The sequence below is a fragment of the Phoxinus phoxinus genome (genome assembly GCF_949152265.1).
Source record: "Phoxinus phoxinus genome assembly, chromosome: 9".
Classification (NCBI taxonomy): domain Eukaryota; kingdom Metazoa; phylum Chordata; class Actinopteri; order Cypriniformes; family Leuciscidae; genus Phoxinus; species Phoxinus phoxinus.
Genome location: NC_136884.1, coordinates 14,961,085 through 14,977,781, shown reverse-complemented (window position 1 = coordinate 14,977,781; position 16,697 = coordinate 14,961,085). Strand labels below are relative to the sequence as shown.

Below are 16,697 nucleotides of genomic sequence, written 5' to 3'. Positions count from 1 at the left end.
ATTTTGAGGTTTTATTCCAGTCCTGATGCAGCTGTCTGTATCCACAGTAGACAGTGAGGCACCTTGGGTTTTTATGATCCGGGAGAATGTTATTGGCTTTACGGATATTTCCAATCATTTCCATTCGTCCTAAAGAGGTGCAGCATTTCATACTTACCGGAGCCAATCAGTAATTATGTATGAAATTGGTTGTAACCGTTGGAGAGCTACAGTGTTTCTGCAGCAGGACTGAGTCAGTGTGTTGTGGAGACCCATGGGACTGGAAGAGAAATGTGGCGGCAGAAACAAAGTGCTCTGTCAGGCTCTCTTGCATTCTGCAAACTTCAGCTTGACTAGATCAGACGAGTGAACTTCCCTTCTCCAGTGTAACTGGGACCCTCTTGCTTATAGCAATTATTAAAATATATTTTTATGTCAAGGGTATTATATAGAAAATATTAAGAGAAACCAGACAACTTCTCACATCTGTCGATGACTCACAGTTTGTTTACCATGTGAAGAAGAGGCTTTGCAGAGGCTGATGACGGAAGCTGAAGTTCCTACATTATGAATCATTTTCTGTAGAACGCTTTCAGAAAGCTACTGTACCTTTGCCCTGGTGAAAATAATTAAAGGAAGTGTAGGTCCGGCATGGGTCCTGAGCTTGACAAAGTGCTTTGTGGGCGCTTAGCACTGCCAGATTATTGCAGCAAATTGGATTTCATGAATAGCTAATGAACACAGCGCATATCAGTATTCATTAGATGATGGGCTGTCACGGACTGTTAATGTAGCTAAATTCGTCAGTGCCTCACAAACACGGTCACTGAGAGGATAACAGGGTCCTGGTGACATGAATTCACCTTTGAATCCTTTCTGTTCTGAAAGAGAAAATGAAGAAGCGGGCGCCCATCAGTCGACACTTAGGAGAGTGATGTGAATGACAAAACGCTTCCTACGATGCTGATAGCTGCTAAATGTCCTGCTGTTCCATTACAAACTATAATAACTTTGAGATTAGGCTTGAAAGTAATCTCATTAAAGTCATGACACTTTGTGAGATGAGCGCTGAGAGGACTTGCTGAGAGTCATCTGACTTTAAAAGCACATCTCTGTGCTGAGTTGAACCCAACGCTCAACTTCACTGTGATTATAGATGGCCAGCAGTTTCACTCGCTCTTATTCAGTGTCTTAAGCTTAAGTCTTACATATTAGAAAATTAAGGTTTTATATTTAGTTGGTATTATTTACAACTGCTCTGGGGTGTGTTTCCCGTACAACGACACAACTCGCTGCTTCACTACCATTGTACGATGCATAGTTGGAAAAACCAACTAGCTAGTCACGACTGTTTCCCCAAACCGTATTGTCGCAAATTGGTAGTTCAACCACGTTGGCTAATGATGTCACGCAGGTGGTGGAGTAATAACTCCTTTTAATTAATCTGTTTGAGATCGAATTAATGCTAGATGTGTTACTATACATTACGGACATGGCGTCTGAGGACTATCTCTTATTTTTCTCAGTTATTTAGCTTTATTTCCAGATTAAATCATTAGCTTGTTCTTATGTACTAGCGCATGTTCGCATATCACACTTCTCAAAAACTCCTCACTGCTTAAAATCTCTTGACAAACTAAAAGATGTTAATTACATTTGTATCTATTCTAAATGAAAGATATACCGTAGATTGTACTGAATGTCAACTGGCTTATTTGGCTCAAAATAAGGATGTATACTTTCTTTTGTTTCTTAATTGTATGTATATAGCACAATTCGTTGTAACTCCAGTTGCCCAATGTGCTGTACAAATGAAATACAATATAAAAAATACAAAGACAAAAAATAACAGAAAACAACAACCGAAAAATTTGACTCAACACCCAGAGTAATTAAAAGCCTGAGTTAATAGATGGGTTTAATGATTTAAAACTCTAAATAGTCAGAGCCAATCTGATGTGAACGGGTAACAAATTCCACAGTTCCGGGGCAGCGATCCAGAAGGCGCCGTCACGCCTAAGTTTTAATCTAGAACTAGTGCACACACGTAATCTATATATCTAAATCTATATATCTCTATTTAATCTATACAGTGCAGACACATCTGCTTTTAGAGAAGCTGTATAGTATGAGTGTCAGTGCTTTCTTACTCAAATGGTTTTATTATTTTATGTAACAGAACTCAGCAGGTTAGGGTCAATGAAACACTTTCTGAAGTCAGATACAGTAACACGGGAGTGCCACAAGGTTGGGACACAAGAACTGTCTTGTGTTAAATGTAAAAAAGACAAGACGTGTATCTGAATACAACTCTGTGATCATTAAAGACACAGTGATACAGCAAGTGACATCTAATAGATACCTCTGGGTTTTATATGGACAATGTTCTTTGTTGGAAGACACACATTGACAGTCTGTGCATAAGACTACAACAGATTTTTTAAGAAGACTGAGACTGTATGGGGTGGGTAGCAACATATTGCTTGTTTTTTACCGAGCCGCTTGAAAGTCTTATCCGCTATGGAATCAGTCTGATTTGGAAATTTGTCTGTTCAATTGAAAAATAAATTGGCCCATATCCACAAAACAGCCATGAAAATCATATGAATAAAACAATATAAAACCATACAGACTTTATACGAAGAGGCAGTGATGAGAAGAGCAATGAGTATAGACTCTGAACATCCTCTTTTTAGCACATACCAGCCGTTGCCATCAGGAAAAAGACTGAGAGTGCCTTTCTGTAAAAATAATAGACTGAAGCTTTCATTTGTTCCTGCCTCGATAAAACTGCTGAATTTGACCATGAACAACGCACCTATAGCACACTAGCACTTTACTCATCTTTTATGTTTATACACTGTTGTGATTTAATGTATGTTTTTTTATGTTTTAACTGTGTTGTTTACTTAGTTGTTATTGTATGGACAGAGTAATACTGTAGCACTTTGCCCAAAATTTCCCTTCAGGGACAAATAAAGTTTATCCTATCTAGGAATTGTTAGAAGTGACTGATCAGAAGACCTTAGGGATCTATCAGATGTATAATGTTTCACCAAGGAATCAAGATATGTTGGTGGGATTTAAGGATTTAAAAACAAAAAATAAAAGTTTATATCATATACGGAATCGGATCGGCAACGATTGGAGTGAAGACAAAATCGGTGTAATGTGCTCACGCTTTCTTGTTACTGTCATTAGCCTAGCGGCCGCATTTTGGGCTGCCTGCAGAACCGCCAACGCTGTCTGGCTAACTCCTGTGTAAAGAGTATTACAATAATAAAAAAAAATAAAGGCATGAATAACTTTCTCAAGGTCATTAAAAGAAATAAAGTTCTTTACCTTGGCTAGAAGTCTCAGATTAAAAAGCAGGATTTAACAACATTATTTATTTGCTTATCAAAGTTATTTGTCAAATAATACGTAATAATACCTAAGTTCTTCACAAATGCCTTACTGTATACAGCCAGGGGACCAAGGTTAGAATTGAGAGAAACAGAATTTTCCATTGGTCCAAATACATTTTTTTTTGTTTTATTATCATTAAGTCTTAGATAATTTAAAACCCTCCAGCTTTTTACGTCATTTAGACAGTCCAAAAGCAGACTTGTTATTCTTTTTGAATGGCAGATAAATCTCATAACAGTGAAAAGAGACACCATGTTTACTGAAAATAGATCCCAAAGGGAGCATGATGTATAACAAGAATAAAAGGGGAGCAAGAATGGACCCTTGTGGTACACCACAAGTAAGTGGAGCTGAAGTCGACATTCGCCAAGTTTAACTGCAAAACTACGGTTCATTAGATAGGACTTAAACCACAAGGGCCCTTCCTTGGACCCCAACATGGTGTTCCAATCGAGAGACCAGGATGTTATGATCCACTGTTTCAAATGCCGCACTAAGATCTAATAACACCAAAATTGTTGAGGATCCCGAATATAATATAATTATGAACCTTTAAAAGAGCAGATTATGTGCTACTGTATGTTGTCCCCTGAATTTCAAGATCACAAACAGCTAAACCATAAGATAAAACAAGTTCCAAAGTGTGGCCATGTTCACATGTCGGGTCTGTCACAGACTGGACAAGATTAAACGAATCAATAAGATTTACAAAATCTCTTGCCAGCACATTTAAGAGACAACAAACATTTATATTATAGTCCCTGATCATCTGTCATGCTTCGTCGTGATTCCCCCTTAAAACTCAGTGAACTCAGGAATAAAATTCTTATTTTTGTTTTGGGTGGTCGATACATCAACACACACAACACCGGAATTTGTAAGTCAATTTGCATCAACTGCACTTCAAAGCTTGAGAAGATGTCTTCATGCTTTGACAGTCAAATTTCTTCAAAAACTGATGCAATACCTCCACCACAGCGACCAGTGGTACGGGGTGAACTAAAAAAAAATCACAGTCCGGTGGTACAAGCTCTGTGAAAGGGCAGAGGTCGCGAACGTTGAGTCAAGTCTCGGTTAAAAATAAAAAATACAAACATTGCGAGGTGAAAAATTCATTCAATATAAATGTCTTATTTACTACCGATCTCGAGTTTACCAAGGCCATCCTGGCCGAGATCGATTCATAAGCCGGCTGTGATGCATAACACAGCGGGCAAAGATTCATTGGATTTACTCTACGGAGAGACGAGGCAAAAATACCTGAGAAGAGGTTGGGTCGAGAGCAGGCACAACAGGCTGAATCCAGCGGCACCACGGCTCCAAGCAGCGTCGGGAGGAACAACGATCCGAAATTAGCTCACATCGGCGGACAAACGAATAGGAACGAGGCAACGGAACTTGTGACCATAGGTGGCTAACAATGCTTTTGGGAAACGCACCCCTGCACAGGTGTGTTAGCATATTAGCATTATGTAGCGTCACACCTCCAGCCTTAATAACTTTAAGCAGGGTTGAGTCTGGTCAGTACCTGGATGGGAGACCTCCTAGAAAACCTGGTTGCTGCTGGTGGAGGTGTTTGTGAGGCCAGCAGGGGGTGCTCACCCTGTGGTCTGTGTGGCTCATAATGCCCCAGTATAGTGATGGGGACACTTTACTGTAAAAACTAACCTCCTAAACTGACTCTCTGTGGTCATAAAAAATCCCAGGATGTCCTTCGAAAAAAAAAAGAGTAGGGATGTTACCCGGGATCCTGGTCAAATTTGCCCATTGGCATCTTCATGGCCTTCTAATCACTAATCATCCCCATATAGACTGATTGGCTTCATCACTGTCTCCTCTCCACCAATAAGCTGGTGTGTGGTGGGCGTTCTGGCGCAATACGGCTGCCGTCACATTATCAAGGTGGATGCTGCACAATGGTGCTGGTCGAGATGATTCCCCCTTCTATGTAAAGCACTTTGAGTGCTGACATAAGCGCTATATAAATGTATCAAATTATTATTATAATTATTCATATTTATTATTAGATGTGGGATAGTCTCACTTCATACTTCCATCCATGAAGGCGTATGAGGCACATGGAAATGCCATATAAAGAAACAAAATGCCAATACTAGCACTTGCCTTTGTTTGTGTGTGATAAAAAAGAAAAAGAAAAAGAAAAGATCATTTAAATTGTTTTGTCAAACATTTGATGTAATGTAATTTAATGTAGAAGCTGTGCATTAGCATTAGTATTGCAGCATTTGTTGTCCCGGTAATTAAACTGAAGGAATTATGAGAAATGAAGTCCGACAGCAATGGCTGCTAAAAAAAGTACTAAAAAATATGGAGAAACTGAAGCAGCGAATCTCAGGAAATACCTGTCAGTGTTTTTGTCAGGAGGGGGGCAGTCATGCCAAACCCAATTGAGACCTGAGTGACACACCTAAATAGGTAAACATTCCTTCATTCCTTCAGAAGATCATTTTTAGATTTTCCTTGGGTTATTCGTGGCTACACCTGAGCTGAAGGGCAGATGCTCATGTTTAATCTGAGAGACTCTTCAGGCTTGTCAGCAATTATGTGACACTTCACTAATCGGGTCTGATAAGATTTGTGTAATTTATAAGTTAATTAAAACCACCAGAATCAGCAGCAGCAAGACTTCATAATCAGCATCTGTGAATATTTGCATTTAGCAAGTTACAGTGATCAGATTTCTGGATCAATATGTGACCCTCCCATGTGGAAAACGTTTTCAAATTAAGTGAAACCTCAAGTTTAAAAGCAAGACTATTAAAAACGCAACCCAGCCCGCGCATCGAACTCCTTCCAATGTGGCATTTCCATAAAACCCTTATGTGTTGATGTGAGTAGGTGGTGTATTGGCATGGATTGTGATCCACTGATGATGTGCAGTTATATAACTGATGTGCAGTTATAGGCCTCTGACCTACATGTCTATGCAGCGCATGAATCTCTGAACACCTGCCTGCAGGAGATGCACTGGGTGAATTTAAGTACGTTGAACACATACAATTTCACTCGCCAGCTCGCCGCTCACTGACCCCAGCGATGATTCCCACTCGTGGATGGAGGTCTCACACCCAGAAGATGCTTGAGATCTTACCTCTGAGAATTTGTTCCACAAGTCATCTCGCGCCGCGTTCCCATACATGTGCGTCATCAAGTAATCCTGCAAACAGACAGAGACGGAGATCAATATTGGAAGAGAAATAAATTGGACTTGGACAGGAATTGTGAACTTGGGAAACGAAATAAGCCCAAACAATAACATTACTAATCCGCTCATTTCAAGCTGAACATATGCAAATTAGCAGCAGATGTTTGGGTGTGATTGGCTGTCAGATCAAGGAGGACCATAAGGAGGCCAATTAGAGGCTGATTATATTGTTCAAGTCGATGCTGCATCAGCGTGTCACAGAATGAGTAACATACAAACCAGCAACACCATTTTACAGGAGTTTCTTTCAAGACAATGCTAAAGTTATCCATATTAAAATAAACACCCTGAGTTTTTAAAATAAAATCATTAATTAATTCAGTGACTAAGCTTATGGTAAATACTCGTACAAAGAAGTAGACTACTTTGACGATATCTGATAATCATATTCACACAACGAACCGTAAATGTATTTACGTGATGTACCACTTTTAGTAAACATGGTTCTTTTTAAGTGAACATTTATAAATAAGTAAAAAGTGAGCTCTGAGAAGAAAATAAACACCTCACCATAAGTCAGCAAAGTAAATACACGTACTTCAACATCGATCACAGACAAATGTGCAAAGTGGATGTAATGTTGTATATTACTGAAGCTAAGACACCGGTGGGTGTTCATTTCTCTGCTAAAAGACTTTAATCTGTTAAACAGAGGCAGTGCTTGTGCCAAACGCTACATTATCAGTGTGTCTGTTGTGCCCTGCAGTCTCAGTCATACAGGTGGTGGGCGACATGAAGAAGGAGTCTGAACCTGGAGAGCACATTTACATTCATCTGATAAGAACATCTGGTGGGAAGCCTTTTCCCTGCTGTACGAGATTCATCGATAACTCTCGAGTGACCGTGAGCGATAAACCCGTCAACTGTAATCCTCTTCCTGTTGCTGGAGTCAAGAGCATACGCTGACATAAAATAGCATGTTCTCTGTTAATTCTGGAGTATATGACATACAATGGACTGATTTTGAACTTCCTTTATACTGTGTTTTAAAGGGACAATTCTCTAATTTTCCACACTTCTGTGGAATACAGTATTGTGTTCTGAAGTCATAAGAGAGCTTTGTGTGGTAAAAAGATTTCCACAGTTAAATGTCAGCACTCAATACTATTGGCTTTTAAATGTGTATTGTGATGCACCAGGTTTGAAATATTCAATGAGATTTTAGAGAAGATTTAATGTGGATAATCAAAGACTGAAAATTTTAATTTGGAATGACGTGAATTTGGAATGACATGACAAGTGCCCAAATCAAATGGGGCACTTGTTGAAATGTGGGCAGGCGTCATGCAGAGAGGTTTGAGCAAATTGCATTGGGATCCTGAAAGCGTGACCCAGTCCAGCTGGCCTCCGTCGCTCTACATGCTCTGCTGAGCTCTCAGAGAGTCTGGGATTTGAGTCTGGAGCAGAACCAGATTCATGTTGCCATCCTGATGAATCTGTTTTAAACCAGTGCAATTCCTCTTTTTCTCTCTCTCTCCTCCATCATTGACCTGAAGAGAAGTGACCATGTGGCCCAATCTCTCCTCTGATAGGGCCGTCAGTGTGTCGTCACTATTTTGACACTGATGTGTTTTCTTCTGACGGCCACAGCTAGAGGAAAGATGAGGAAAAATAAATTGAATTGCCACATCAGTCAGTCAGAGTCATTTGTGTGTGTGTGCGTTTCACTTTTGTTTCATAACTTGCAGTATGAAATACCCACTCTGCTCATTTGCATACATTTGCGTAGCAGTGAGGGACCACCCAGAGCCATTTTATGTTCGCATCGATGACATTTTCCAGTCTGCTTGGCCTATAAGTGTGTATTTTAATGACTGCTACCCACCACCGTTTAGTGACCAAAATCTCTTTTAGAAAAACAGAAAAGAGAGAATAACATACAGTGAAATCATAGTGAATCGCATTAACTATCTACTGTCTATATTGACTGGGCGGTGCTCTAATAAGACTAATACATAGCATATAAAAAATATTGTATGAAATAGTCTTTAATGTTTTGTATGATTTAAATATATATATATTATGTTACTTTTTTAAGTTATTTTATCTTTAAGTTATTTAGTAGCCATGCAGCGTAATACTGGGAAAGCCTTGATGTTAAGAGTGTGATGCCGAAAAGTCCGTCTAGTTAGACAGCTAGGATCATATCTAAAGACACACTTCATAACTCAACAGGTTCCAGTGTGATGGCTGTGTGTGTGTGTAATTAACTTAATGTAATTGGCAGAAGCTAGTTGCTCTTCTGACACTCTTCAGGACAGAATAATATCCTGAACGTCCCTTCGTCAGATATTATAACCACATTCATTTATGGTTCCTCATTCTGTAAAGCCAAATTTCTTACCAAGGGAGACTAAAGATTGATCGCTTTCGATATGTAAATCCCCCGGAGCTAAAACACAAGTTTTCTCTGAGAGCCTTCACCACAACAGTCAAAGCAGATCATAAATAATGCATTATTCATCCTTCTAAATGAGCTCCCTCAAAAGTAATACAAGAAGAAATATGTCTACAATTTCCCTGCATATGAAAGTAATTTTGAGGCAATGGAGGTAGACTGTTTGGTGAGGTGTTGTGTTTACCTGTTCTTCCCATCAATCACACAGAGACAGACAGAGATACTGAAAGTTCCCATAAAAGAGAGAGAGAGACAGAAAACAGCAATAATGAGGCGGAACAGCCAAGCCAGAAAGGGCTGCTGGGAGAACAAGAGGAAGATGGGAAAAATGGATCTTCTCTGTGTTCAAGAATGTTGGGAAATTGAATCGAGGAGTATCTGGCTATTTCATCTGTGTTCAGAAAGAATTATTAGCACACAATATCCGCAGGGATCTGATGGACTGTCATTCTCCAAGTCAGTATCCCGTTGAGAGCGAAAAACAGGACTATGAAGCACTGAATCCAGGGAAGAAGCTTCCCGCTGATCCAAATCACATCCAGAGGAAGAAGATGGACTGTAACATGCTGAAGTTTATTTCTCCAGGGCAGTAGCGCACTTGTCCTCTGCCATTCATAGGTCAAGCATTTCACATTTCCAGCCGGAATGAATATTTCCTACATCCCATAATATGATCCTTCTGAAAGTGGCTTTAAAAGCGATGGGCAGTGTGTGTAAATGAGACGGGAACGCTTCATCACTCCAGCGGCTGTATGAGCCTGAGAACCATTCAGACTTCATTTATGACTCCCACTTTTCTTTTATAAGAGACATTCATCCGCCCGCCTCACCAGCCCATCCACCATTTACCAATAAAGACGCCCTCATCCTCACAGTCAGAGAGAGAGAGAGAGAGAGAGAGAGAGAGAGAGAGAGAGAGAGAGAGAGAGAGAGAGAGAGAGAGAGAGAGAGAGAGAGAGAGAGAGGGGGGGTTAATGTCTGTCTGCTGCTTCAATTATGCAGAGACACAAGGAGGAGAAGAAATGCCACACAGAGCAAAAGACAGACACTGGGAGAATGAAATGAGCTTCAGTGAACAGAGAAACACAGACAGCAGAGGAGAGATGGATCCTGGGAGAAGTGTAATGTTGTCTCTCTCCTCTTAAATACACAGACTTAAAAAGTTTAGAGAAATGAATGAATGAATGAATGAATGAATGAATGAATGAACAAATGAATGAATGAATGAACGAACGAACGAACGAATGAACGAATGAACGAATGAATGAATGAATGAATGAATGAATGAATGAATGAATGAATGAATGAATGAATGAATGAATGAATGAATGAATATTTGTATTAATTTAATTTGATAACACTTTATTTTATTATTTTGATGGTTCACTTTAGACATTATTATACTAAACCTGGTTAGACTTTATTTTAATGTGTCCCTGTTGTCAGGGTTCACATCACATTGTTGTCAGGTTTCTGTCACTTCTGTCTAGTCTATTTCTTGGTTTTGTGACAGACACTCCTGTTTTGTCTTGTCTGTGTGCCTTGTTTCATGTGCCTTCGTGTCATTTTTTGTCTTGTACTGTGTAGCACGCAGCTTGTGTTTTACACTAGCTGTGTGCTTTCATGCTGTCATGTTTTGTGTGAACACGTGGCTTATGAGTGTTCTCATTACCTGCGTGTTCATGTCTCGTTTTGTGTTAGCACATGGCTTGTGATTTGCTTTACTGGCCATGTGCTTGTGTTTTTGTCATGTTTGGTGTGAGCACATGGCTTGTCATGTATGTTTCCTTGTGCTGTGTGCCTCCCTCATTACCTGCTTTGTTTGCTCTCCCTATTTATACTCCCTGTGTTTGCAATCCTGTGCTGGTTCGTCGTCACAACTCTACCCAGTTATGTTCCAAGTGGCGAGTCGAGTCGAGTCATAACTACATGTACTTACTTTAGGGATGTACGATATGGATTAAGGTGTGTTTTAGGGTTAGAAATCCAGAGTTCTCACAAGAGCACAATTTGAATTTGCTCAGCGAGTTTACTCTGGTGTCGAGTAATAATGCTCAATCAAATATGCCCATCTATCTGAGCTGCACCAATCACATCGGGTTATCTGATATAGGCGGGCCAGAGCCGAGATGACATTACATTAGTCATTAGTAAACATTGAAAGATGGCTATGGATGAACACCAGTTGTTTGAAACGGCTTTGGGCGCTATATATGAAAGATTTAGACTTGCCTTTTTCTCTAAAAGAGGAACAGAAGTACTCGAATCGTTCCTTTGCAAGAAGGAAGTTTTTGCTGTTTTGCCGACTGGATACGGCAAAAGTATAATCTACCAGTTAGCTCCGCTCAAGACAGACACGAGAGGCGGGGAACAGAGTAGACGTGATAAATTTGAAGTTGCAAAAGAAAGAACGCCGTGGATCAGGAGGTGAGATGAATTAACAGACTGCAATTAACAGCAATAGCCTGAATTTAAGTTGGACCCAACTTTTCAAAAGTAATCAACATTTTACTAAGTACTAGATGTGTTGGGCTATTTAACATGACATTTTAATTATATTATGCTGAAATGAACGAAATTACTAGAAAAAAGATTTGTTCATTTTGCTGAACGAGATTCAAAGATCCGAGTCAGTAAAATGATCCGAACTTCCCAATACTACTCCACTGGTAGTTAATCGCATGGGGCTTAGTGATACGTCACCCTGTGTATTGTTGTGATCGGTCGTAGTGTTAGCCAATTGCGTGGAGTGAGATTTTCAAATGCATGCTTGGTGCCACCCCTCGAGCTGGCCGATTTTCGACACCAGACCATTCATCTTTCAGATTCAGGTCTGGATTTCCAGGCTAATGTAATTATGCAATTTATAGTAATTACTAACTAACTACATGTAAGACTTACTATAGATAACTTTGCAAATACATGTCAGTCCTTAGAGTATTAGTAGTGTCTGCTTAATATCTGCAAACACTTTATTTCGACGATTCCCCAACATTATACGTAACTTTGCAACTACAAAATATTCAACTAACCCGAACCCCAACAGTAACAATCTATAGACTTCTAATACTCTAATGAGAGTTAGTTGACATTAGTTGTAAATTTACATAATGGATCAAATGGACCATCAAAATAAAGTGTAACCTTTCATTTTAATTAAAATTATTACTGTTTGTTTCTTCTTTCTACATTTGTCAGAAATTATAAGATTACCGGTAATCACAAATTGTTTTATTGTGATCCAATTATTTAAAAAATGCCATAAAGAAAGACAAAGATATTTTCCAGATACGCCAATCATGTCATATTTATTTACTGAATAACCAAGATTTAGACAAAAATTGATTGGCATATTTTCTTGCTTTTGCGCTAATATTGATGTTGCTAATACCACAGGTTTACTATAGTAGATAGTGGACAAAAGCAAACACAGTAATTACATTTATAGCCAGTCTAAGATATGTGAACACGTGTGGTGTGCATTAGACACTTCAGTTTGTGTTTGTGCTGCGATATAAAGCTTGTATGTGCAGCTGTTACATCTGTAAATGAAGCATTAAATCTGCAGTAAACATGACCTGATTGTGCTTCCAGCAACTAAGAGCAATAAACCACAACGTCAAAAATAACCCAGATAGAAGCTCTGAAACTGACAGCATCTCAGTCATAAAGAAATGAAATGAGAAGTTACTGATGTTTTGAAAAGTGATTTCTTTGGATCTAGAAGGTGAGGAATCTGAATGTGAGTCTTACACCTCTGAAAGTGTGTTAACTCACATGTCAAAGGAAGAGGGTTTTACATTTAACACTCATTCGTTTACAGATTTACTCTCAAACCTGCAGCCTGTTTGCTCACGGCCAAATCCTTTAACCACTTTTCAGGATGTAATTTCGTGTAGAAGCCATATGGTGTCCAAAACAACGATTAATACTGTCTAATAATACATCAAGAGATCTGCTGTTCACTCCTGAGGGCTCTGAACTGGAAGACGGGACGCAGGAAGAGTTTTACAGAAGATGAACATGTGACTATAAACAAACAGCACAACAAAAGCCTGGTGCTGATACTCCGTTCACCAACATCGACACAATACCAGACACTTTAACACAAATGATGTGTTTCATCAGATCTTGACCACGCCATGACGTTTAACACAGAGAATGACTCTGAAACTTCTGATTGTGACTATTACAGATATGAAATTAATTTCTGGCACGAACATGTTTAATTGCTTCCCTGATTGTGTCACTTTCACCTCAAGCTCGATGGAAGCGCGTGACACGAAAACAAGCTGTTGTAGCTCTAAAGATAAGAAGCGCATGTAAACCGACACGGTTGAATAATCTCACAAACGCTTGTAGCAAAAAACATACGAGACACTCAGAAGACCTGAAGAGGCTTGAGAAATGTGTCTCAAGACTTGTGTTGTGATAATTTTAAATGGTGAGATTTTGAAAAAAGAAAGAAAAAACTGAAAAGTTTTGGATTTATGCCACAATCATGTTATGATGCTGCATGTATAATTCATACAAAGAGCCTCATAAACATATTCACAAGACACATAAGTAAAAACACACATAAGTGTGAAATTGTTTGTGACCACAAAGAGAGAAGATGAAAGAAACACTACTGACTTACATTGAGGCCTCTCTGGAATAGCGTCTGTCCCATGACGTTCGCCAGCATCCGGATCAGAGCGGCTCCCTGCGGACACACAGTAAACACACGTTCAATAAAGACTGCTTATTTACACATGTATACAAAACCCAACAAAATATACATAGTTTTCAGCGTTTTGAACAGCATATCTGACATGCTATCGATTACCACAGAAAATAAAAAAATAAAAAAATAAAAATGTACATGAATCCACTTATTATGGAAGTCAATGGGGCAAAATATTCTGTAGGGTTTAAATGCAGAAATGTGTTATATAAACAGGAAAGTTGTCAAAATCATAAATCTAGTGGTGTGACTATTCAAGGAGGATACACGTCTGGTTATGTACATCGCAGAAAATATTTAACATTATTTAAAAACAGTTCAGTTATTATGGCAATGTTCAATTTCTAGCAGGTCTGGTTCATCTAAACAAGGACTCCCTGACACTCGTCCTGCTGTTTTATGCTGTTTTATGAGTCTGTATTAGTCTTTTTTTGATTTTGAGTGGCTTTGACGTGCTCATTTGACAGCATCTAATTCCCATCCCTCCACAATCTGTGTGAACAGTGTCACTTCCTGTTAGCGCTGGGGACTCGTGGGATGTTGTGGGACATCAGAGTCTATAGAGTGCAAGGAGGAAGTAATGAGGGACGGCCGAGTGTCAGTGTGACTGACAGAGTTCATAACCCAACAGAACCTGTGGGGAAACAGGGGGAGTGGCTTGAGGAAGAGCAAGAGCCAATCACACACCGGCCTTGAGCTGATTGACAGCTGGAGGGAGAGTTGACACAGAAACTCAAATCTTCAGTGGATGGAAGATTCTGCGTCTGAACTCTGATAGAGGACAAAGATATTTCTTTCCTGCTCTTTGTGTCTTTAATGGCTTTTTAGATGCTCAGATGAGAGGATATAGTTGGGCGCTGGAGTTTTTTACAGTTAGTGTGTTCCAGTGAGAAAGAGGTAATTAAAGAGATGTTGTCTGGTCTGAGATGAAATGTTTATTGTGCCACTAAAGTCTCCAGAGCACACAAAAACTCTCAGTGTAACAGTTTCGGTCCTCGACTTACTAAAAAACAAGCTTTTAATTAAACTGTTTTTCTTGCGTATGTGAAGAGGCTTATAACAGCGCGACTCCATTTACAATTCACAAAGATCAACTGAGATTTCTTTAGCTTGGAGAAAAATAACAAGCAAACTGAGGTGTTTACTGGACTCAATAAAAGATAAAGTCTATTGGTAAAGTCCGCACATAAATAAATGACTGATTTAGACCGAAGATACTGTTGTTGTTTTACAAAGGCATTGTTCCTCTTCTACTGTCTTGCAGAATAAAAAAAAATGTGGAACTTCAATTCATGTTGTATAGTATAAATTCAGTTCAGCTCAATGTTAAAGGTTTATAATAATTTCCATCAGATGAAGCCTGTAGGAGTTTATGAGAGATTCTCTTGCCTTCTTATATGCGATCCAGTCAAACACTCGGTCGATGTCTGTGGCTTCAAACACTTCCTGAGAGATCGGATGAGAACTGGCCAAACCGTCCAATAACATCACCTCATGAAGAACGTCAGTCAGAAACCTCTGCTTCTCCTGTGGATGAGAGACTTTATTAGTTTTTTACATGTCTCATAAAGTCTCATTTTATTTTCAAAAGTAAAAATAACTTTAAGGTGCTCTAGAAATTAAATTAGAAAATGGTTGTGAGAAAATCCAGCTCTGTATCTCTCATGACTGAAGACTTTATTCCTGCAGAAGCTTCTATAATTCATTCTGATGAACATTCACCGTCGCCACACGAGCGCCAACACGACACACTGCTGCTTGAGCTACAATACACTCAGAGTGTTTGTGTGTGTGTGTGTGTGTGTGTGTGTGTGTGTGTGTGTGTGTGTGTGTGTGTGTGTGTGTGTGTGTGTGTGTGTGTGTGTGTGTGTGTGTGTGTGTGTGTGTGTGTGTGTGTGTGTGTGTGTGTGTTGTACAGGGGTCTCGCTGTCTCTCTACTCTTATCAAATGTCTCCCTGTAGGATTCACTATAAAGACAGGTAGAAGTTTTGGGTCAGATGAAAAAGACCCTCATCATTCACTGTCTGTGGATCAGCAGAGAGTCACGATCTCAAATGCAGTGAGTTGTTCAGCGGCACTTGAGGAAGATGTTACTCTGACATATAGTGTTGAGGAAGATGTTACTCTGACATATAGTGTTGAGGAAGATGTTACTCTGACATATAGTGTTGAGGAAGATGTTACTCTGACATATAGTGTTGAGGAAGATGTTACTCTGACATAGTGTTGAGGAAGATGTTACTCTGACATATAGTGTTGAGGAAGATGTTACTCTGACATAGTGTTGAGGAAGATGTTACTCTGACATATAGTGTTGAGGAAGATGTTACTCTGACATATAGTGTTGAGGAAGATGTTACTCTGACATATAGTGTTGAGGAAGATGTTACTCTGACATATAGTGTTGAGGAAGATGTTACTCTGACATATAGTGTTGAGGAAGATGTTACTCTGACATATAGTGTTGAGGAAGATGTTACTCTGACATATAGTGTTGAGGAAGATGTTACTCTGACCCCAGGTTATTTCCATTTTTTTAAGGAAGTCTGATTTTTAACTGCTTAAAATTTTTTTAAAAAAATTGGTACTGCCATGCTTTTCTTTTCTTTTTATAATAGATATTATATTAGAATGTATACCGACATCTAATGTTCATTTTAAATGTTTGAATAAACTAATAATCCCTTGCTCCAGTTTTGTAGATAAACTTCTACTTTCAAAAGATGTTCAGCTAAAATAAACACAACATGAATGTAAAACCACAAACATTTCAGTAAAATGTGACACTATTTTCCTGTTACTCATTTAAAAGTGGCGGTTTGCCAGTTACCGTACATTAAAATGAATTAAATATGAATCATATGAATTATATATGAAAGCATTACACTGCAGGTTCATATTCTAAACATCTTCATAATTTCCCCTCTGGCAAAATCTCTGCGCTGACTGACCAAATTCAA

At 39.1% G+C, this 16,697-nt stretch overlaps 1 protein-coding gene across 1 annotated transcript in view; it reads right to left on the bottom strand.

The window, feature by feature from the left end:
• Nucleotides 1-16,697, bottom strand: part of LOC307004100 (thyrotropin-releasing hormone-degrading ectoenzyme-like) — a 131,471-nt gene that overhangs the window by 35,511 nt on the left and 79,263 nt on the right. The window contains exons 6-8 of the mRNA XM_079623048.1: nt 15,127-15,264; nt 13,651-13,716; nt 6,500-6,565 (exon numbers count right to left, since the gene is read on the bottom strand). Coding sequence (XP_079479174.1) covers nt 6,500-6,565; nt 13,651-13,716; nt 15,127-15,264 — 270 coding nt within the window. The remainder of the gene's footprint in view (nt 1-6,499; nt 6,566-13,650; nt 13,717-15,126; nt 15,265-16,697) is intronic.